General features: G+C 38.6%; 2 protein-coding genes across 2 annotated transcripts; both read left to right on the forward strand.

The window, feature by feature from the left end:
• Nucleotides 1-2942: 2942 nt before the first annotated feature.
• LOC141759997 (myelin-associated glycoprotein-like) lies at nucleotides 2943-4242 on the forward strand. The gene is made up of 3 exons (XM_074622571.1): nucleotides 2943-3015; nucleotides 3216-3599; nucleotides 3911-4242. Exons 1-3 carry the CDS (start codon nucleotides 2943-2945, stop codon nucleotides 4240-4242), a joined length of 789 nt encoding a protein of 262 aa, XP_074478672.1.
• Nucleotides 4243-15366: 11124 nt separating this feature from the next.
• Nucleotides 15367-19719, forward strand: LOC141760090 (myelin-associated glycoprotein-like). Its single transcript, XM_074622739.1, has 7 exons — nucleotides 15367-15388; nucleotides 16171-16554; nucleotides 16869-17174; nucleotides 17269-17529; nucleotides 17722-17806; nucleotides 18104-18134; nucleotides 19480-19719. The coding sequence occupies exons 1-7, from the start codon at nucleotides 15367-15369 to the stop codon at nucleotides 19717-19719; spliced, it is 1329 nt and encodes a 442-aa protein (XP_074478840.1).
• The last annotated feature ends 4762 nt before the right edge of the window (nucleotides 19720-24481 follow it).

Here is a 24481-nt window from a genome sequence, read left to right on the forward strand (position 1 = left end):
CTCATTACAAGTGATAGTTTCTGATCGCTGCACCTGCTTCTGAATTTGCCTCTCTGCAACACATATATATATATATATATATATATATATATATATATATATATATATATATATTGTTGTATATACTGTATTTATTGTGATGTTTTAATTTTGTCTGTTTTATTGCAGTAGTCGTATTTATGTTCTATGTTCTAATGCAGGGGTCTCCAACAAGTAGCTCGCTCGCTACCAGTTTCTGAGTGGCTCGCTAACAGTTCTTTGTAAAACTGTTCAAATTACAACCCAATCAAATTCACAGACATCCCACCCCATTCTGAGACCAAATGATTATATGCCTATCGGCTGTCAATTAAACTAGTTAGGCTGCTGTCAGCTTTTTAACGCCATAACATACAGAGACCGGATTTGACAATGACCGCAGGCCAATAAAAGGCAAAAAATACATTATTTTCATGAGGAATCGGTATGTCTCACATTTGCAGTGTGAGCGTGTTAGTCAGTAAAAGATGTATCGTCGAGCGCCAAGTCCAAAGCAACTTTTCATGGGACTTTCCGGCTGGTAGCAGTTTATGAACAAAGAAGGTAAAGGAGCCAAAAACAATCCTTAAAAGACGACAGTCTCTGTTTACCAAAGAAGGCCGATGAAGGAAAGAGCCATCGTTTAGTGGCGCACATCCTAACGAAACAAAAAAGCCCTTCACCTATGAAAGAATTGTAAAAGAGGCGATGACTGCGGTGGCTGAAACGTTATTAAAGGACCATAAAAGTAAGACAGACTTGGTGCTTTGAGTAGCTCTCAGCCACATTCATTTTGTCAAATTAGCTCTCAGAGGGAAACAGGTTGGAGACCCTGTTCTAATGTCTTGCTGCCTCTTGTCCACGTCGTCATTGTAAATGAGAATTGGTTCTCAATTGACTTATGTGGTTAAATAAAGATAAAATAAAATAAAAATAAATAAATATTTGTGTGCTGAACTCACGCAGCTGTTTATGTGTGATTTGTTATTCATATGTCCAGATGTGTGCAAATAAAAGTCCCAAAGCTTTAAATAGGGAGCTATAGTAAAAAATGATGACATGCAAAGGATAGTGAACATGGCACCAGAAGAAGTTCTGCACACACATTCGTAATGTTGTACGAGATTACATTTAGTTTTGATATGTTTATGTGTCATTTTGTTTCATGATATCTTCTGATTATTTCTGACAAGGCATCGACCTTGTTTTGTTATGTATTGTGTATCCCCTTTTCACCATACAGTCATTTTAATTACTGCAGAAATGAAGATGAAGATTGTTTCCTCTCTGTAAGGTTGGGCTTTTTTTGCCACATTTTTATCATCATTATTTTTCTTCTCCTAAATTCTTTCTATGCAAAAATCGGAGCCAAAAGGACGTAAAACTAGAAGCACTGCCTGCAGGTAATGCTAGTAGAGGGAGGAGGGGCTGCTTGGTCTCAGCCAGCTGCTTAGGTTACAACCATTTTAAGATATGTGGCAAACTAAGCTAAACAGTTAGACTACATACAGACTGCTTTTGTTTCAGCTTGTGTAGCTGAGGGTTACGTTGCAACTATACTTTATGAAGGTAACAAAATAATAGCACGGAGGCTCCGTATAGTCTGCACCAAGACGGCAACAACTTCTTTAACCTTGTCAACAACAGAGCATCACCGCTTCACCACTTCTGTATTTGCTAACATTACTGAGAAGTTGCATGTTTAAAATGAAGAAATTCAGCATGAGTACATCTAGACCTTTATCTAAACTAACTGGATCACTTGATAGTTGACAGTGAACGACATGCAGATATACATTATAAATCTCTGTGGCTAACAGTCAGGGTTACAGCAAACCATCCTCCTTTGTAATAACAAAACAGTACCACAACAACTAAACTACTCGTAATAAAGCTCCCTCTATAGAGTTCTCCAGTGATGACATATTTTTGTAGGCCAGCCAGGAAGTTAGCATCGCCCTGGTTCCCTCGACAAAAAGCCAATGGGATTTTTACATTGGGTTTTGGATTATTGCAGAAAACAAGCTCTGTGGCAAACAAATGTTTATGATACTTACACGTTTTGTTCAGCAAGATAATCTCCACAACTGAACACCACTTTTATGAAGTAAAAAGCTGACATTAGGCTATAAATAAACTAGACCACGGTCGCATGAGCGCGAGTATAAACAACGAGGCTGTAATGGCGGATGTGTCGGCATGATGACGTTTAGTAGTCGTAGTAGTCTCCAAAAACTACAGGAGAAGATAATATTGACAAAAACAAGAGGGACCAGCAGCATAACTGTTCGGCCCCTAATAAGGCATACAGGCTTGCTGTGAGTCATGTGATAAAAATAATCTTTGAGAATAAATAAGTAATTTGCACCCTGATGAAATCAAGTTGTCTCAAAAGATGACTTCCTCACTCAAAGGGTGTGAGCAGGAGGAGTCAAGACTTCTTCTTCTTTTTCTTCGGCAGTATTTCAGTCATTTCATGTTTGCTTTTATATCACAACGGCTTAGCAGGGAAGTCGGGTAGCTACTGGGTCTGTTGCAGTTCTGCTGACATTCACAAATTGTCTGATTTTAAAACTAACTGTTTCTTCATTTTAGCTGCCGGCTCCTTTGGTAAGGTAACATGTTACTGCTTTTATGTTTATCTCAGGGAAGTTTTTTTTATTTTGCTGATTTTCATGAACTCTACTTTTATTTGTTGAGTTTTGTTTTAGCAGAAACATCATAAACTCACACTGGATCGTTTTATATTTAAACTGTTTTTAACTCTGCAGAGATTATTAATCACTATTATAACATAGTAACATCTGCTTGTACATGGAGAGTTCCTGGTTTGAATGTATTCATTTGAGGTGGCTTTAAAAGAACATGAATGCTTTGTTTAAAAATATATTTTATGAAAAGTAACTTTTTGCCAAATCCAGGTGATGAGTGTCATTTCAGTCCAGTCTGTGAAAATGGTGACAGCCATCGTGTTACTGAGCTTCTTCTTTGTTTCAGGTGAGCTGTTTGTTAAGTCACTTTTATTTGGAGATGTTACTTTTTCCAACTGTTCATGCTCTGTCTGCAGTGAAATGTTTCATACTGACATTGTTAAAAAGACCAAACATGTTGCTGCTGAATTACAGTTTGTGCATCATGAACTTTCTCTTCATGCAGATTTTGCTCCACAATTTGTTCATCATGAGTCTGTTTCACAGGTGCTTTGGCTGTTTGTCCTGAAAGAACAGCCCTATTCATTACTGCACCAAATAAGATGGAAGCACTGAGTGGATCTTGTCTGCAAATCCCATGTAACTTTAGAGTTAAACCAGAAGAGGAATTCAACAGCACAAGAACAACCTTTGGAGTGTGGCTGAAAAATACCACAGATTTTGCAAACAAACCAAATGATGTGATTTTCAACAGTAGCAGGATGAATAATATCTATCCAATGAGTCTTACTGGAGACCTGAGTCAGAAAAACTGCACCACTTTATTTTCCAGTGTAAACACAAGTTACACAGACTGGTACTACTTCAGAATTGAGAATGGACCATTTGTGGCAACAGCTCCTTGTGATCCTCTTCAAATAACAGTCAAAGGTAAGAGAGCTTTGTTTTTTATCAGTGATTCTATAACGTTATTGTTTAGAATAAAAAGTGAAAGTTGCAACTTTTTAATTTTGGAGGTTTTTCACTTTGCCATGAATTTAAATTCTGATTAAACACTGATTCTGTTGTTACAGTTTGACATTAAAATGGTCACATTTTGGGATATTAAAAGTAAACCTTAGACATTTTATGCATTTTCAATACAAGATTGTCACCTTCTGTGTCAGCTTTGGTTTTTAAAGAGTTCTATCTATAATAAACTATTTTTTATTGTACAATCTGTGTTTGATTTGAACCTCCAGATTCTCCTCCGAGGCCCAGCATTGAGATCTCAGGTGATCTGAAGGAGAATCAGTCTGTCACTATAAACTGCTCAGCTTTCACTCCCTGTCCACACTCCCCTCCTGAACTCACCTGGACTCTCCAACAAGACCCTCACAACAAAATAGAGGAAAACACAGATCGAACCTTCACAACTAAAATCCAGAAGACCTTCACTCTGTCAGACGAACATGATGGATTCATCATCACCTGTTCAGCAAGATATCCTGTAAATGAAGGAAAAGACGTCAAGACAGCAGAGGAGAGAACGACGCTCAGTGTTTCATGTAAGATAATAAGTGTTTGTTATTAGATCCTGTCAGCACATGATGATTCATGGGATGATTTTAATGAATAAAGTGAATCTCACATTTTCCTCAGATGCTCCCAAAGACACCTCAGTGTCCATCAGTCCATCAGGTTTGTTGTCAGCAGGAAGCCTGGTGAACCTGACCTGCTCCAGCAGAGCCAATCCTCCCGTCAGCCGCTACACCTGGTTCAAGACCAGCAAAGACGGACCTGTCAGTGTATCTGATGGAGACTTTTACAGCTTCAGCGTGACCTCTGTGACAGATATAGAGGATTATTACTGTGTGGCCACAAATATTCTCGGTAATCAGTCATCACGGATTAATAATGCAGGTAAATGTAGAACTGAACTGAATCTGTTTAATTTAATCTAATCTGCTCTCCTCTTTTTTCAGTTTTCCTCATTTTCTGTATTGCTTTGTTTGTTTGTTTGTTTGTTTGTTTGTTTGTTTGTTTGTTTGTTTGTTTGAGTACCCTGTAAAACACCTTTTATTGCATTTGTATGAAATGATGCTATAAACCAGTTTATGTTTGAGGTAAACAGAAGGAATTCAGGTTGATGATGTTTTAGAGCCGTAACATTTCCCATTAAGGAGAAGGTGACCATGCTGTCTTGTTACAGATAATCCAGAGTTTGGGACTGTCGTCTACGTTACACTGAAGATCCTGGGAATCGTAGCGCTCTACAGTACAATCATCATCTTTGAGTGGTGAGACAAACTTTTGTATGATATGGTCATTTGCAGCTAAAGACTTATTGGTCTCTTTGAAAAGTTCATTTATTACTTTTATTCCTTCGTTTCCTTTTCTTTCAGGTGGTTTAGATCAAGATGCTGCAACAAACCAGTGAAGGTGAGCAACAGGTACATTATTCCTTCAACAATAAAATGTGCTGCTGGCATTTCTCTTCAAACCGCAGTAGACTCACCACAGAGCACTTAACACCTCTCTCTCTCTCTCTCTCTCTCTCTCTCTCTCTCTCTCTCTCTCTCTCTCTCTCTCTCTCTGTTGTTTCATGTCCACAGGACGCAGTAGAAGCAGACTATGTCAACAGAGTGATTGAGATCCAAGGATCATGAAGGAGAAGAAGATGATGTCATGTTCACCATAAATGGAATATTTCTCTATTTCTTATTCAGCTAGTTCATAAATATTAAATGGCTTTACTTTGCAGAAGATTGGTAAGATGAACAGAGTGCAAACAGGGCATTAGATTACATGAACATAATATATAGCAGCTTCATCATTAGTTTGTGTAAGATTGTGCTGATTTATGGCATTATTATGGTAATTATTTTTCATTGCCTCAACGGGATTTCTTTGCATGTGAATATATATATCTTTGACAACAGGACAGTTAAATTCAGGTGATGAGGAAGCAGAGTGTGTTAATTTTTATCAGGTATTTTCTCATTTGTTTTTGTATATACATGTGTATGAGACTGCTGAATTAAAAGCATTTGAAGTGAACAAAGCGTTTTAATCACTGAGGTTGTCTCATCAGCACGGCAATGCAGAGCAGCAGTGATACAGACTGTGCACAAGTCAGCATAAACTCTGTGCTACCTACATGTGTGAAATACACTTTACAATAAGTTGAGGCATGATGTTGGTATTAATAAATGTTCTTTTCAGTTCTACAAGGAAACATAGACACCTCACAGCCAAAGAGAAGAGGTGGGATGTAAACTGGTGAAGTCATGAACAGAGCGCTGAGAAAAAGCTGAGAACTGAGTAAAAAGGGGAAGTTGGTTGGCTGGGTTTTATCGACAAGTCCTTCTGCAGGATCGTCATAGCGACAAAACGTCTTCATCAGTCCAGAATTGTTTTTATTATTCACTTATTGACTATTTACTCTTTGACGTGGAACACTTTCTGAGGAATTTGATTTGTTAGTTTGCTCCTCTGGATTTAAGCTGAGTGTAGGCCTGCAGGATACGAGTAAAATCTGAGATGTGCGATAACATTGTTCAGTATTGCGACGACAAAATGACTTGTAATAAATAGACAAATATTTAAGTGTGCATATTAGCTATATATTTCCCTCGTCAGCCTGGTAGAGGGAGGAGGGGCTGCTTTGTCTCAGCCAGCTTCTTAGTTTACAACTATTTTAAGATATGTGTCAAACTAAGCTAAACAGTTAGACTACATACAGACTGCTTTTGTTTTAGCTTGTGTAGCTGAGGGTTACGTTGCAGCTATACTTTATGAAGGTAATAAAATAATAGCACGGAGGCTCTGTATAGTCTGCACCAAGACGGCAACAACTTCATTAACCTTGTCAACAACAGCGCTTCACCACTTCACCACTTCTGTATTTGCTAACATTAATGAGAAGTTGCATGTTTAAAAATAAGCAATTCAGCATGAGTACATCTAGATCTTTATCTAAACTAACTGGATCACTTGATAGTTGACAGTAAACGACATGCAGATATACATTATAAATCTCTGTTGGCTAACAGTCAAGGTTACAGCAATAACACAGTATACAGCTGCTACGTGTTAACTTGTATTATCTGAGCTTTCCTACAAAAGAAACAGCTGTTTGTTGTATAATAAATTACTCTTTGGTTATAGGATCTGATATGATGAACACTGGCTATCTGTACTGATGATCTCAAACCATCCTCCTCTGTAATAACAAGACAGTACCACAACAACTAAACTACTCGTAGTAAAACTCCCTCTATATAGTACATGTCTATATTTTATATCTACTGACTTGTTCATATTTTTTATACTTGTTTAATGTGTCACTATTGATATTGATGTAACATGAACTACAAGAGAAGATAAGGCATACAGGCTTGCTGTGAGTAATGTGATAAAAAATAATCTTTGAGAATGAATATGTCATTCACACCCTGATGAGATCAGGTTGTCTCAAAAGATGACTTCCTCTCTCACAGGAAGTGAGCAGGAGGAGTTTCAATCATTTCATATTTGCTTTTATATCACAACGGCTTAGCAGGGAAGTCGGGTAGCTACTGGGTCTGTTGCAGTTCTGCTGACATTCACAAATTGTCTGATTTTAAAACTAACTGTTTCTTCATTTTAGCTGCCGGCTCCTTTGGTAAGGTAACATGTTATTGCTTTTATGTTTAACTCAGAGAGGTTTTTTTTATTTTGCTGCTTTTCATGAACTCTACTTTTATTTGATGGGTTTTGTTTTAGCAGAAACATCATAAACTCACACTGGATCATTTTATATTTAAACTGTTTTCAACTTTTTAGAGATAATGAATCACTATTATAACACAGTAATATCTGGTTGTACACGGAGAGTTCCTGGTTTGAACGTATTAAGTTGAGGTGGCTATAAAAGAAGATGAATGCTTTCATTGAAAAGATGTTTTATGAAAACTAACTTTTTATCAAATCCAGGTGATGAGTGTCATTTCAGTCCAGTCTGTGAAAATGGTGACAGCCATCGTGTTACTGAGCGTCTTCTTAGTTTCAGGTGAGCTGTTTGTTCAGTCACTTTTATTTGGAGACGTTACTTTTTCCAACTGTTCATGCTCTGTCTGCAAAGTGAAATGTTTCATACTGACATTGTTAGAAGTAAAAGAACAGAAAATGTTGCTGCTGAATTATAGTTTGTGCATCATGAACTTTCTCTTTCATGCAGATTTTGCTCGACAATTTGTTCATCATGAGTCTGTTTCACAGGTGCTTTGGCTGATTGTCCTAGAACCTCAGGCCTATTCATGACTGCACCAAAGCAGATGGAAGCACTGAGTGGATCTTGCCTGCAAATCCCATGTAACTTTACAGTTAAACGAGGAAAGAAATTCAACAGCACAAGAACAACCTTCGGAGTGTGGATGAAAAGTAGCAAAGATTTTGCCAAATATCAAAACTATGTGATTTTCAACAGTAGCAGGATGGATAATATCTATCCAATGAATCTTACTGGAGACCTGAGTCAGAATAACTGCACCACTTTATTTTCCAGTGTAAACACAAGTTACACAGACAACTACTTCTTCAGAATTGAGAACGGACCATTCAGGGCAACAACTTATTGTGATAGTCTTCAAATAACAGTCAAAGGTAAGAGAGTTTTGTTTCTTATTTATCAGTCAGTCTATAACGTTATTGTTTAGAATAAAAAGTGAAAGTTGCAACTTCTTAATTTTGGAGGTTTTTCACTTTGCCATGAATTTAAATTCTGATTTAACAATGATTCTGTTGTTACAGTTTCACATTAAAATGGTAAAATTTTGGGATATTTAAAAGCAAACTTGATATACTTTATGCATTTCAATACAAGGTCGTCGCCTTCTGTGTCAGCTTTGGCATTTAAAAAGTGTTCTAATATATCATGATCTATTTTTTATTGTACAATCTGTGTTTGATTTGAAACTCCAGATTCTCCTCCGAGGCCCAGCATTGAGGTCTCAGGTGATCTGAAGGAGAAGCAGTCTGTCACTATAACCTGCTCAGCTATCACTCCCTGTCCACACTCCCCTCCTGAACTCACCTGGACTCTCCAACAAGACCCTGACAACAAAATAGAGGAAAACCCGGATCGAACCTTCACAACTAAAATCCAGACGACCTTCACTCTGTCAGACGAACATGATGAACTCAACATCACCTGTTCAGCCAGATATCCTGTAAATGAAGGAAAAGACAGCAGAGGAGAGAACGACGCTCAATGTTTCATGTAAGATAATAAAGTGTTCGTTATTAGATCCTGTCAGCACATGATGATTCATGGGATGATTTTAATGAATAAAGTGAATCTCACATTTTCCTCAGATGCTCCCAAGAACACCTCAGTGTCCATCAGTCCATCAGGTTTGGTGTCAGCAGGTAGCCTGGTGAACCTGACCTGCTCCAGCAGAGCCAATCCTCCCGTCAGCTTCACCTGGTTCAAGACCAGCAAAGACGGACCTGTCAGTGTAGCTGAAGGAGACTTTTACAGCTTCAAGGTGACCTCTGTGACAGATATAGAAGATTATTACTGTGTGGCCACAAATGATCTCGGTAGTCAGACATCACAACGGATGAATAATGGAGGTAAATGTAGAATTGAACTGAATGTTTATTTTAATCTGATCTGCTCTCCTCTCTTTTCTGTTTTTCACTTGTTTTTCTTTTTGTTTTTTTTATGAAATGACCCTATACAAATAATGGTTACACCTGTATTGTTACATGTCTACATTTAACCTGTTTTCTTTTAGTCACCTGGTTTTGTGTTTCTATGAACAGAGAGCTCTGTCAGCTCGCTACAGTGGGGTTCAGCTCTTGGAGGGATCCTTGTCATCATACTCATCTGCCTTGCTATCTGTGTTTGGTAAGTAAATTAATGAAATTATTTCAGTTTCTGGCAATAAAGTTTCAACTAAAACGATGTTGGTAACCCTGAAGGCATGGATGAATATATGATCTGTTAGGTTTGCTAATTTCTGCACCTGTTCTGTGAATTGACTTTGACAAAACCTTAGTTTCAATCTTGATTTTCTTTCCACTGATGCAATTTCAATTATGTCTATCTCCCATCAGTCCTTACTCTCTATTGGCAGCACACTATTTATTTAACCTGAAACAGACAGTACAATAATTATCCTGACAGCTCTCTCATGTCTTCCAGGTGGTTTAAGTCAAAACGTCCACAAACTCAGGTGAATATTAAACTTCTTTGTACTGTTGTGAATATTTTAAATCTGCTTACAGTGAATATGTCGAAAGCATCGGTCTTAATACTAAGTTGACAATCTTTTAGAGGTTAAATAATAAGAAGCATGACAAATGTGATGCAACTGTAAGCAATCATCCTCAAAAAAAAACACACAGATATTAATCTTTAAGCTTTTTTTTAAGTTTAGATCTGAAATTGGCTAAAGTTGGATCACATTCATTATCAACAGGATGCTGGTTCTATCTGTTTACAGCATGATAGCTAAAAGAGTTTGGTTCTGACTCGAGACACTAGCTGCTTCCTAAAAGTCAACATTTGTATTCTTCACACATATCAGAAACACATTTTGACATGATTTATAAACTAGCAGCAGCAGTTTAAAATGTATTTTATAGCTTACTGTAAGCTAGTGTAAAGATTTAAGAACAGGAGGAATATGCACCAGCTGTTATTATACATAAATGGAGATTAATGCCTCACTTCATTAAAACAGTTTCTTACATGGAGATTAGTTGTTAGCTACTATATATTTATAGTAACTCCCAGGTGTAAGTGTTTAGTAACTGAGTTAACTGATTTTAATCTGTATGAATACTCTCTGAAACACATTCTCCAAGTCTGCTAAAGTCATACATACATTTACAAATAATTGGTAGTTAGTACATTAGGAATGGTTTGCTCTTAACTTTAGTCTATATTGTTTTAAAGAAAATAGATGAAACATTGAAGTGGTTAAGAAACAGGAACATTACCCGCCTCCACCATGTATGTGAGAAATACAAAATTAGTGTACCCTACTCTTCTTCATAGTCTTCTATGGTCATCCTTTTGTACAATTGCATTGTGCTTTGATAAGTATATGAATACAAAATGTTGGCCTTTAGTCTTTATAATGTAACCTGAGCGATAACTTTGAGTCTTTCCGCCTTGTTGCAAAATCAACTTTCTTATCTTGATTTAACTGAAGGAAATAAGTTTTCATCCATATCATTTATTTGGATTTTGACGTTATTTGGATATCTATGATAAACAGTCTTTTTGTCTTTTATGATTTGGCCTAGTGGAAGCACACAGAGGTTGAATAATCGAGGCCCGAGAATCGAACCCTGGGGCACTCCACTCTGAATAATGATCACTAAGGGCGACAGCATAGCCCCTACCTTCAAGATATGGCCTGACTCTAGTGAGGGTTGTAATTTAGTGTAATCTTTCAGTCAGTCTAGAAGTACTTTACAACAATATTAAAGGTTGCACTGTAATCTAGCAGCATCAACAAATTTAACCTGAATCAGTATTCAGACGTATCATTTAACACCTTTTTTCTGACAGACTCAAAGAGGTGACGAGCTGACTCTTCAAATGCCAGCCAGCAAAACAGAAGAAGACATCCATTATGGAGAGATCGACTTCTCCAAGCGGAGACCTGAACCGTCCTCGGCCTCGGAGCAGGACGGTGGACAGCAGCAGGATACACTGTATGCACAGGTCAACGTGTCCGAGACAGCTAACAGCTTAAGAAAGGCTGCTGACGTCCCAGAGGATCTCTACGCTCAAGTGAAGAAAAAATGAGTGTTGTTTTGTGATCATGTTTGGATAGTATTTGTAATATACCTTTATTCTTTACTAATACAAGAAGTTTTATATGTCATGTAAAACTAGAAGCACTGCCTGCAGGTAATGCTAGTAGACGGATGAGGAGCTGCTTTTTCTCAGCCAGCTGCTTAGTTTATAACCATTTTAAGATATGTGTCAAACTGAGCTAAACAGTTAGACTACATACAGACTACTTTTGTTTTAGCTTGTGTAGCCGAGGGTTACGTTGCAACTACACTTTATGAAGGTAATAAAATAATAACAAAGAGGCTCTGTATCGTCTGCACCAAGACGGCAACAACTTCTTTAACCTTGTCAACAACAAGCATCACCGCTTCACCACTTCTGTATTTGCTAACATTACTGAGAAGTTGCATGTTTAAAATGAAGAAATTCAGCCTGAGTACATCTAGACCTTTATGTAAACCAACTGGATCACTTGATAGTTGACAGTGAACGACATGCAGATATACATTATAAATCTCTGTGGCTAACAGTCAGGGTTACAGCAAACCATCCTCCTTTGTAAAAACAAAACGGTACCACAACAACTAAACTACTCATAATAAAACTCCCTCTTTAGAGTGCTCCAGTGATGACATATTTTTGTAAGCCAGCCAGGAAGTTAGCGTCGCCCTGGTTCCCTCGACAAAAATCCAATGGGATTTTTAAATTGGGTTTTGGATTTTTGCAGGAAATAAGCTCCTTGGCAAACAAGCGTTTATGATACTTACACGTTTTGTTCAGCAAGATAATGTCCACAAATGAACACTACTTTTATGAAGTAAAAAGTTAACATTAGGCTATAAATACGCTGTACGCACAGGTCAAAGTGTCCCACACAGCAAACAGTTTAAGAAAGACCGCCGACGGCCCAGAGGATCTCTACGCTCAAGTGAAGAGAAACTGAGTGCTCTTGTTGAAAGACAAAAAATACATTTGTGTAGAATTCATATTTAATGTGCCTTAATGTTTTCTTTGCTGCCTACAGTTCAATTGAGAGAAATTTAAAACATCCACATCCTGCAGATTTTCAATGTCAGTTATCAACATATTCTCCCAATCCTGGATTATGGTGACTTAATCTACAGACTCGCCTCCAAAAATCATCTCAATAAACTGGACGTCATCTACCATACTGCCATTCGCTTTGTCACCGGTGTCCCTTTCAACACTCATCACTGTAACCTGTATTCTCTATAGTCAACTGGCCATCCCTCTATAGCAGGCGTCAGACCAGAATACTATCATTGGCAAAACCCCTCCATACCTCCGGTCACTACTCAATATCTACAACAGGAACTGCAATTTACATTCTAGCAAATTCTTCAGTATGGTCATTCCTCCTTTGGTCGTCTCTCATTCCAGTTTGCTGCTCCTAGTGACTGGAATGAGTTGCAAAAGATGCTAAAACTCCACACCGTCATTCTGTTACCCTCCTTTAATGACTCATTACAAGTGATAGTTTCTGATCGCTGCACCTGCTTCTGAATTTGCCTCTCTGGAACACAGCACATATATATATATATATATATATATATATATATATATATATATATATATATATATATATTGTTGTATATACTGTATTTATTGTGATGTTTTAATTTTGTCTGTTTTATTGCACTAGTCGTATTTATGTTCTATGTTCTAATGCAGGGGTCTCCAACAAGTAGCTCGCTCGCTACCCGTTTCTGAGTGGCTCGCTAACAGTTCTTTGTAAAACTGTTCAAATTACAACCCAATCAAATTCACAGACATCCCACCCCATTCTGAGACCAAATGATTATATGCCTATCGGCTGTCAATTAAACTAGTTAGGCTGCTGTCAGGTTTGTAACGCCATAACATACAGAGACCGGATTTGACAATGACCGCAGGCCAATAAAAGGCAAAAAATACATTATTTTCATGAGGAATCGGTATGTGTCACATTTGCGGTGTGAGCGTGTTAGTCAGTAAAAAATGTAACATCGAGCGCCAAGTCCAAAGCAACTTTTCATGGGACTTTCCGGCTGGTAGCAGTTTATGAACAAAGAAGGTAAAGGAGCCAAAAACAATCCTTAAAAGACGACAGTCTCTGTTTACCAAAGAAGGCCGATGAAGGAAAGAGCCATCGTTTAGTGGCGCACATTCTAACGAAACAAAAAAGCCCTTCACCTATGAAAGAATTGTAAAAGAGGCGATGACTGCGGTGGCAGAAACGTTATTAAAGGACCATAAAAGTAAGACAGACTTGGTGCTTTGAGTAGCTCTCAGCCACATTCATTTTGTCAAATTAGCTCTCAGAGTGAAACAGGTTGGAGACCCCTGTTCTTATGTCTTGCTGCCTCTTGTCCACGTCGTCATTGTAAATGAGAATTGGTTCTCAATTGACTTATGTGGTTAAATAAAGATAAAATAAAATAAAAATAAATAAATATTTGTGTGCTGAACTCACGCAGCTGTTTATGTGTGATTTGTTATTCATATGTCCAGATGTGTGCAAATAAAAGTCCCAAAGCTTTAAATAGGGAGCTATAGTAAAAAATGATGACATGAAAAGGATAGTGAACATGGCACCAGAAGAAGTTCTGCACACACATTCGTAATGTTGTACAAGATTACATTTAGTTTTGACATGTTTATGTGTCATTTTGTTTCATGATATCTTCTGATTATTTCTGAGAAGGCATCGACCTTGTTTTGTTATGTATTGTGTATCCCTTTTCTCCATACAGTCATTTTAATTACTGCAGAAATGAAGATGAAAATTGTTTCCTCTCTGTAAGGTTGGGCTGTTTTTGCCACATTTTTATTATCATTATTTTTCTTCCCCTCAATTCTTTGTATGCACAAATAGGAGCAAAAAGGACGTAAAACTAGAAGCACTGCCTGCAGGTAATGCTAGTAGACGGAGTAGGAGCTGCTTTTTCTCAGCCAGCTGCTTAGTTTATAACCATTTTAAGATATGTGTCAAACTGAGCTTAACAGTTAGACTACATACAGACTGCTTTTGTTTTAGCTTGTGTAGCCGAGGGTTACGTTGCAACTACACTTTATGAAGGTGATAAAATAATAGCATGGAGGCTCCGTATAGTCTGCATCAAGACGGCAACAACTTCTTTAACCTTGTCAACAACAGGCATCACCGCTTCACCACTTCACCGCTTCACCACTTCCTTATTTGCTAACATTACTGAGAAGTTGCATGTTTAAAATGAAGAAATTCAGCATGAGTACATCTAGACCTTTATGTAAACCAACTGGATCACTTGATAGTTGACAGTGAATAACATGCAGATATACATTATAAATCTCTGTTGGCTAACAGTCAGGGTTACAGCAAACCATCCTCCTTTGTAATAACAAAACAGTACCACAACAACTAAACTACTCGTAATAAAACTCTCAATAGAGTGCTCCAGTGATGACATATTTTTGTAGGCCAGCCAGGAAGTTAGCATCGCCCTGGTTCCCTCGACAAAAAGCCAATGGGATTTTTACATTGGGTTTTGGATTATTGCAGAAAACAAGCTCGGTGGCAAACAAATGTTTATGATACTTATACGTTTTGTTCAGCAAGATAATCTCCACAAATGAACACCACTTTTATGAAGTAAAAAGCTAACATTAGGCTATAAATAAACTACACCACGGTCGCATGAGCACGAGTATAAACAACGAGGCTCTAATAGTGGATGAGTTGGCATGATGACGTTTAGTAGTCTTAGTAGTCTCCAAGAACTACAGGAGAAGATAATATCGACAAAAACAAGAGGGACCAGCAGCATAACTGTTCGGCCCCTAATAAGGCATACAGGCTTGCTGTGAGTCATGTGATAAAAATAATCTTTGAGAATAAAAAAGTAATTTGCATCCTAATGGGTCAAGTTGTCTCAAAAGATGACTTCCTCACTCAAAGGGTGTGAGCAGGAGGAGTCAAGACTTCTTCTTCTTCTTTTTCTGCAGTATTTCAGTCATTTCATATTTGCTTTTATATCACAACGGCTTAGCAGGGAAGTCGGGTAGCTACTGGGTCTGTTGCAGTTCTGCTGACATTCACAAATTGTCTGATTTTAAAACTAATTGTTTCTTCGTTTTAGCTGCGGGCTCCTTTGGTAAGGTAACATGTTACTGCTTTTATGTTTAACTCTGAGTTTTATTTTTATTTTGCTGCTTTTCATGAACTCTATTTTTATTTGTTGGGTTTTGTTTTAGCAGAAACATCATAAACTCACACTGGATCATTTTATATTGAAACTGTTTTTAACTCTGCAGAGATTATTAATCACTATTATAACACAGTAATATCTGATTGTACATGGAGAGTTCCTGATTTGAATGTATTAATTTGAGATGGCTTTAAAAGAACATGAATGCTTTCATTTAAAAAGATTTTTTATGAAATGTAACTTTTTGTCAAATCCAGGTGATGAGTGTCATTTCAGTCCAGTCTGTGAAAATGGTGACAGCCATCGTGTTACTGAGCGACTTCTTAGTTTCAGGTGAGCAGTTTGTTCAGTCACTTTTATTTGGAGACGTTATTTTTTCCAACTGTTCATGCTCTGTCTGCAAAGTGAAATGTTTCATATTGACATTGTTAAAAAGACCAAACATGTTGCTGCTGAATTACAGTTTGTGCATCATGAACTTTCTCTTCATGCAGATTTTGCTTCACAATTTGTTCATCAAGAGTCTGTTTCACAGGTGCTGTGGCTGATTGTCATGGAGACTCAAGCCTATTCATTACTACACCAAAGGAGATGGAAGCACTGAGTGGATCCTGTCTGCAAATCCCATGTAACTTTACAGTTAAACCAGGAGAGGCATTCAACAGCACAAGACCAACCATCGGAATTTGGATTAAAACTGACAAACATTTTGCTGACAAACCACATAATGTGATTTTAAACAGTAGCAGGACGGATAATATCTATCCAATGAGTCTTATTGGAGACCTGAGTCAGAAAAACTGCAACACTTTATTTTCCAGTTTAATCACAAGTTACACAGACTGGTACTACTTCAGAATTGAGAATGGACCATTTGTGGCAACAACTCCTTGTGATCCTCTTCAAATAACAGTCAAAGGTAAGAGAGCTTTGTTTTTTATCAGTGATTCTATAACGTTATTGTTTAGAATAAAAAGTGAAAGTTGCAACTTTTAATTTTGGAGGTTTTTCACTTTGCCATGAATTTAAATTCTGATTAAACACTGATTCTGTTGTTACAGTTTCACATTAAAATGGTCAAATTTTGAGATATTAAAAAGCAAACCTTAGACACTTTATGCATTTTCAATACAAGATTGTCACCTTCTGTGTCAGCTTTGGCATTTAAAAAGTTTTCTAATCTATCATGATCTATTTTTTATTGTACAATCTGTGCTTGATTTGAAACTCCAGATTCTCCTCCGAGGCCCAGCATTGAGATCTCAGGTGATCTGAAGGAGAAGCAGTCTGTCACTATAACCTGCTCAGCTTTCACTCCCTGTCCACACTCCCCTCCTAAACTCACCTGGACTCTCCAACAAGACCCTCACAACAAAATAGAGGAAAACACAGATCGAACCTTCACAACTAAAATCCAGACGACCTTCACTCTGTCAGACGAACATGATGGATTCATCATCACCTGTTCAGCCAGATATCCTGTAAATGAAGGAAAAGACGTCAAGACAGCAGAGAAGAGAACGACGCTCAGTGTTTCATGTAAGATAATAAGTGTTTGTTATTAGATCCTGTCAGCACATGATGATTCATGGGATGATTTTAATGAATAAAGTGAATCTCACATTTTCCTCAGATGCTCCCAAGAACACCTCAGTGTCCATCAGTCCATCAGGTTTGGTGTCAGCAGGTAGCCTGGTGAACCTGACCTGCTCCAGCAGAGCCAATCCTCCCGTCAGCTTCACCTGGTTCAAGACCAGCAAAGACGGACCTGTCAGTGTAGCTGAAGGAGACTTTTACAGCTTCAAGGTGACCTCTGTGACAGATATAGAAGATTATTACTGTGTGGCCACAAATGATCTCGGTAGTCAGACATCACAACGGATGAATAATGGAGGTAAATGTAGAATTGAACTGAATGTTTATTTTAATCTGATCTGCTCTCCTCTCTTTTCTGTTTTTCACTTGTTTTTCTTTTTGTTTTTTTTATGAAATGACCCTATACAAATAATGGTTACACCTGTATTGTTACATGTCTACATTTAACCTGTTTTCTTTTAGTCACCTGGTTTTGTGTTTCTATGAACAGAGAGCTCTGTCAGCTCGCTACAGTGGGGTTCAGCTCTTGGAGGGATCCTTGTCATCATACTCATCTGCCTTGCTATCTGTGTTTGGTAAGTAAATTAATGAAATTATTTCAGTTTCTGGCAATAAAGTTTCAACTAAAACGATGTTGGTAACCCTGAGGGCATGGATGAATATATGATCTGTTAGGTTTGCTAATTTCTGCACCTGTTCTGTGAATTGACTTTGACAAAACCTTAGTTTCAATCTTGATTTTCTTTCCACTGATGCAATTTCAATTATGTCTATCTCCCATCAGTCCTTACTCTCTATTGGCAGCACACTATTTATTTAACCTGAAACAGACAGTACAATAATTATCCTGACAGCTCTCTCATGTCTTCCAGGTGGTTTAAGTCAAAACGTCCACAAACTCAGGTGAATATTAAACTTCTTTGTACTGTTGTGAATATTTTAAATCTGCTTACAGTGAATATGTCGAAAGCATCGGTCTTAATACTAAGTTGACAATCTTTTAGAGGTTAAATAATAAGAAGCATGACAAATGTGATGCAACTGTAAGCAATCATCCTCAAAAAAAAACACACAGATATTAATCTTTTAGCTTTTTTTTAAGTTTAGATCTGAAATTGGCTAAAGTTGGATCACATTCATTATCAACAGGATGCTGGTTCTATCTGTTTACAGCATGATAGCTAAAAGAGTTTGGTTCTGACTCGAGACACTAGCTGCTTCCTAAAAGTCAACATTTGTATTCTTCACACATATCAGAAACACATTTTGACATGATTTATAAACTAGCAGCAGCAGTTTAAAATGTATTTTATAGCTTACTGTAAGCTAGTGTAAAGATTTAAGAACAGGAGGAATATGCACCAGCTGTTATTATACATAAATGGAGATTAATGCCTCACTACATTAAAACAGTTTCTTACATGGAGATTAGTTCTTAGCTACTATATATTTATAGTAACTCCAAGGTGTAAGTGTTCAGTAACTGAGTTAACTGATTTTAATCTGTATGAATACTCTCTGAAACACACATTCTCTAAGTCTGCTAAAGTCATACATTTACAAATAATTGGTAGTTAGTACATTAGGAATGGTTTGCTCTTAACTTTAGTCTATATTGTTTTAAAGAAAATAGATGAAACATTGAAGTGGTTAAGAAACAGGAACATTACCCGCCTCCACCATGTAAGTGAGAAAAAAAAAATTAGTGTAGCCTACTCTTCTTCATAGTTTTCTACGGTCATCCTTTTGTACAATTGCATTGTGTTTTGATAAGTATATGAATACAAAATGTTTGCCTTTAGTATTTATAATGTAACCTGAGCGATAACTTTGAGTCTTTCCTCCTTGTTGCAAAATCAACTTTCTTATCTTGATTAAACTGAAAGTAATAAGTTTCCATCTATATTATTTACTTGGATCTGGACGTTATTTGGATAGCTATGATAAGCAGTCTTTTTTACTTTTATGATTTGGCCTAGTGGAAGCACACAGAGGTTGAATAATCGAGGCCCAAGAATCGAACCCTGAGGGACTCCACTCTGAATAATGATCATCAGCATATCCCCTACTTTTCAAGATATGGCCTGACTCTAGTGAGGGTTGTAATTTAGTGTAATTTTTCAGCCAGTCTAGAAGTACTTTACAACAATATTAAAGGTTGCACTGTAATCTAGCAGCATCAACTAATTTAACCTGAATTACTATTTAGACATATCATTTAACACCTTTAATACCTTTTTTCTCACAGAGTCAAAGAGGTGACGAGCTGACTCTTCAAATGCCAGCCAGCAAAACAGAAGGAGACATCCATTATGGAGAGATCGACTTCTCCAAGCGGAGACCTGAACCGTCCTCGGCCTCGGAGCAGGACGGTGGACAGCAGCAGGATACGCTGTATGCACAGGTCAACGTGTCCCAGACAGCGAGCAGCTTAAGACAGGCTGCTGACGTCCCAGAGGATCTCTACGCTCAAGTGAAGAAGAAATGAGTGTTGTTTTGTGATCATGTTTGGGTGGGATTTGTAATATACAAATCCTTTATATACCTTTATTTTTTACTTATACAAAATGTTTTATATGTCAGTTATTGTAGTAAAAGACACTGGAGAGGAAAATGCAATCTTCACTGGCCACAGTTAAATAAAGGGGAACTCAAATCCTCCACACACTGCAGCTCAAATAGTTTTGCCATCAAGATATAATAAATCATATGTGTGAACTGACCTCATATGACTGTTGCTGTGCGATGAGCAATCTGTACATCAGATCAGTGCAAGTATAAGTCCGAAAAAGGCTCTTAATAGGGAACTATTCTAAATAGTGACACGAGAAGAAGCAGTTCACACATTAACAATGTACTACAAGATTATATTGTAGTATTATATATCATGTTTTTGTATATACGTGTGTATAAGCCTGCTGAATTAAAAGCACTAAAAGCATTTGAAGTGAACAAAGCGTTTTAATCACTGAGGTTCTCTCATCAGCACGGCAATGCAGAGCAGCAGTGATACAGACTGTGCACAAGTCATCATAAACTCTGTGCTACCTACATGTGTGAAATACACTTTACAATAAGTTGAGGCATGATGTTGGTGTTAATAAATATTATTTTCAGTTCTACAAGGAAACATAGACACCTCACAGCCAAAGTGAAGTGGTGAGATGTAAACTGGTCAAGTCATGAACAGAGTGCTGAGAAAAAGCTGAGAACTGAGTAAAAAGGGGAAGTTGGTTGGCTGGGTTTTATCGACAAGTCCTTCTGCAGGATCGTCATAGCGACAAAACGTCTTCCTCAGTCCAGAAGTGTGTTTATTTTTCACTTATTGACTATTTACTCTTTGACGTGGCACACTTTCTGAGGAACTTGACTTGTCAGTTTGCTCCTCTGGATTTAAGCTGAGTGTAGGCCTGCAGGATACGAGTAAAATCTGAGATGTGCGATAACATTGTTCAGTATTGCGACGACAAAATGACTTGTAATAAATAAACAAATATTGAAGTGTGCATTTTAGCTTCACATTTCCCACGTCAGCCTTGTAATAATAAATAATAATATATTAGATTTATATAGCGCTTTTTAGTGATCTCAAAGACGCTTTAACATAGTCAGGGGGAAAACGGTGTGAGACAGACAGGAGACGAACGACAAAAAGCGACATACACAGGCACAATCACATACATACACACGGACTGATGGGTAGTGGGAGGGGGGAGGCTATGGGTAAGCAGATGAGAAAAGATGTGTTTTGAGGCGGGACTGGAATGTGGTGAGGGAATCGGAGTCTCTGATGAGATTGGGGAGTGAGTTCCAGAGCTTGGGAGCTGCCCTGGAGAATGCTCTGTCCCCAAAGCTGCGGAGTTTGGACTTGGGGGTGGAGAGTAAACCAGCTGAGGTGGATCTGAGGGACCGTTGAGGTTGGTAGGGGGATAGGAGTTCAGAGAGACAGGGGGGCGCAAGTTGGTGGAGGGCTTTGTAGGTGAGGGTCAGGATTTTGTAGGAGATCCGGTGGGAGACGGGGAGCCAGTGAAGGTCTTTCAGGACTGGGGTGATATGATGCCATGATTTGGTGTGGGTGATGAGTCAGGCAGCTGCATTCTGGACCAGTTGTAGTTGGAGGTGTTGCTGATGCCATAGAGGAGTGAGTTGCAATAGTCAAGGCGGGAGGAGATGAAGGCGTGGATGAGTGTCTCTGCTGTAGGGGGTGTGAGGGAGGGACGGATTGTTGCGATATTGCGGAGGTGGAAGAAGGATATTTTGACCAGTTGGCGGATGTGGGGCTCGAGGGAGAGGGTGGAGTCAAAGATCACGCCAAGGTTGCGTGCCTGGGGGGAGGGGGAAACAGAAGTGCCATCGATGTTGAGTGTGAGGTTGTTGGTTTTGGTGAGGGTGGATTTGGAGCCGATGAGAAGGAGTTGTGTTTTGTCGCTGTTGAGTTTTAGAAAGTTCTGTTGCATCCAGGCTTTAATTGCAGAGAGGCAGGAGTTGATGTGGGAGAGCGGTGGGTTGTGGGGGGTGTTGGTGCTGAGGTAGATCTGAGTGTCGTCAGCATAGCAGTGGAAGTCCAGGTTGAAGTGGCGTAGGATCTGACCGAGGGGGAATAAGTAGATTATGAACAGGGGGAGGAGGAGCTGCTTTGTCTCAGCCAGGTGCTTAGTTTACAAGCATTTTAAGATATGTGGCAAACTAAGCTAAATAGTTAGACTACATACAGACTGCTTTTGTTTTAGCTGTAGCCTAGGGTTACGTTGCAGCTATACTTTATAAAGGTAATAAAATATTAACAAAGAGGCTCCGTATAGTCTGCACCAAGACGGCAACAAACTTCTTTAACCTTCTCAACAACAGGCATCACCGCTTCACCACTTCACCACTTCACCACTTCTGTATTTGCTAACATTACTGAGAAGTTGCATGTTTAAAATGAAGAAATTCAGCATGAGTACATCTAGACCTTTATCTAAACTAACTGGATCACTCGATAGTTGATAGTAAACGACATGCAGATCTACATTATAAATCTCTGTTGGCTAACAGTCAAGGTTACAGCATTAACACAGTAAACAGCTGCTACGTATTGACTTGTATTATCTGATTTTTCCAACAGAAGAAACAGCTGTTTGTTGTATAATAAATTACTCTTTGGTTATATGATCTGATATGATGAACACTGGCTATCTGTACTGATGGACTCAAATCCTCCTCCTTTGTAATAACAAAACAGTACCAAACAAATAAACTACTCGTAATAAAGCTCCCTCTATAGAGTGCTCCAGTGATGACGTATTTTTGTAGGCCAGCCAGGAAGTTAGCATCGCCCTGGTTCCCTCGACAAAAAGCCAATGGGATTTTTACATTGGGTTTTGGATTATTGCAGAAAATAAGCTCGGTGGCAAACAAATGTTTATGATTCTTTACGTTTTGTTCAGCAAGATAATCTCCACAAATGAACACCACTTTTATGAAGTAAAAAGTTAACATTAGGCTATAAATAAACTACACCACGGTCGCATGAGCGTAAGTATAAACAACGAGACTGTAATGGCGGACGAGTCTGCATGATGACGTTTAGTAGTCTTAGTAGTCTCCAAGAACTACAGGAGAAGATAATATCGACAGAAACAAGAGGGACCAGCAGCATAACTGTTCGGCCCCTAATAAGGCATACAGGCTTGCTGTGAGTCATGTGATAAAAATAATCTTTGAAAATAAAAAAGTAATTTGCACCCTGATAAGATCAAGTTGTCTCAAAAGATGACTTCCTCACTCACAGGATGTGAGCAGGAGGAGTGAAGTCTTCTTCTTTTTCTGCAGTATTTCAGTCATTTCATATTTGCTTTTATATCACAACGGCTTAGCAGGGAAGTCAGGTAGCTACTGGGTCTGTTGCAGTTCTGCTGACATCCACAAATTGTCTGATTTTAAAACCAATTGTTTCTTCATTTTAGCTGCCGGCTCCTTTGGTAAGGTAACATGTTACTGCTTTTATGTTTAACTCTGAGAGTTTCCTTTTATTTTGCTGCTTTTCATGAACTGTACTTTTATTTGTTGGGTTTAGTTTTAGCAGAAACATCATAAACTCACACTGGATCGTTTTATATTTAAACTGTTTTCAACTCTGCAGAGCTTATTGATCACTATTATAACACAGTAACACCTGGTTGTACACGGAGAGTTCCTGGTTTGAATGTATTAATTTGAGGTGGCTTTAAAAGAACATGAATGCTTCGTTTAAAGGGACTGTTTGTAACTTCTTAAACGTATAAATCACCCGGGTCGGTGTCCCATGTGCGCTCGTGTGTGGCTACGCTGTTCAGACTCAGACTCCAACACAAACTACACGGAAGCACCAAAACCGCAAAGTTATATCTAGTGAAGCACGTCTTGCAAAACAGTGTTGGCCGCGGTCGTAGTACGCGGGGGAGACCCTAGCTTTGGTCTCCAGGTCCGGAGACTTTTCTCCTCTGCTCCTCTGCCTGCTTGCCTTCACTCAGCTCTCTCTAATCTCACGTGCATGCGCGCACAGTACACACTGCAGAAGACTTCGTAGCTCTGAGAATATCTAGCGAATGTACAGTGGACGTTTGTGCAGAAACAAATGCTGGAGCTCCTCCAGACCAACAGAAGTTTCCCGTGTCTTGTGAAGTGACGGGGCTCCACAGCGAGTTACGTTATCGTCTCTGACCGGGTGCCGGTGTCTCCCCTGTTCCCTCCGGCCGCGGTCGGGAGGCTGAGGTAGGAAAAGCCAACATTAGAATCAGCATTGATTCATGGAGAAACTTTCGTCAGCTAACATTACTGCCAAGCAGGTGAAAGATAGAGTGATATTGTGGTTTTAGCTGACGCGTGTCGCCTCACTGTTTTGAGCGATGCTCGTTTATGTCTATTTAGAGCGAGCACAAGCGCGAATACAAGCAAGAGCACAAGCACAAGCCCGACGCTGACTTTCTTTGACTTAGCGGCCACAGGTGTCGCTGTTAACAAGCATTTCTGAAAGTTACAAACAGTCCCTTTAAAAGATGTTTTATGAAAAGTAACTTTTTATCAAATCCAGGTGATGAGTGTCATTTCAGTCCTGTCTGTGAAAATGGTGACAGCCATCGTGTTACTGAGCGTCTTCTTAGTTTCAGGTGAGCTGTTTGTTCAATCACTTTTATTTGGAGACGTTATTTTTTTCAACTGTTCATGCTCTGTCTGCAAAGTGAAATGTTTCAGACTGACATTGTTAAAAGGGCCAATCATGTTGCTGC

The sequence above is a fragment of the Sebastes fasciatus genome, chromosome 21 (genome assembly GCF_043250625.1).
Source record: "Sebastes fasciatus isolate fSebFas1 chromosome 21, fSebFas1.pri, whole genome shotgun sequence".
Classification (NCBI taxonomy): domain Eukaryota; kingdom Metazoa; phylum Chordata; class Actinopteri; order Perciformes; family Sebastidae; genus Sebastes; species Sebastes fasciatus.

What these genes read in the sequence shown, in the direction of transcription:
- LOC141759997 (XM_074622571.1), top strand. Translation starts at nt 2,943, where the DNA reads ATGAGTGTCATTTCAGTCCAGTCTGTGAAAATGGTGACAGCCATCGTG. An exon ending in GAGCTTCTTCTTTGTTTCAG is followed by an intron (nt 3,016 to 3,215) that starts GTGAGCTGTTTG and finishes TCTGTTTCACAG; the next exon opens with GTGCTTTGGCTGTTTGTCCT. An exon ending in TCTTCAAATAACAGTCAAAG is followed by an intron (nt 3,600 to 3,910) that starts GTAAGAGAGCTT and finishes TTGAACCTCCAG; the next exon opens with ATTCTCCTCCGAGGCCCAGC.
- LOC141760090 (XM_074622739.1), top strand. Translation starts at nt 15,367, where the DNA reads ATGACTTCCTCACTCAAAGGGT. An exon ending in GACTTCCTCACTCAAAGGGT is followed by an intron (nt 15,389 to 16,170) that starts GTGAGCAGGAGG and finishes TCTGTTTCACAG; the next exon opens with GTGCTGTGGCTGATTGTCAT. An exon ending in CAAAACGTCCACAAACTCAG is followed by an intron (nt 18,135 to 19,479) that starts GTGAATATTAAA and finishes TTTTTCTCACAG; the next exon opens with AGTCAAAGAGGTGACGAGCT.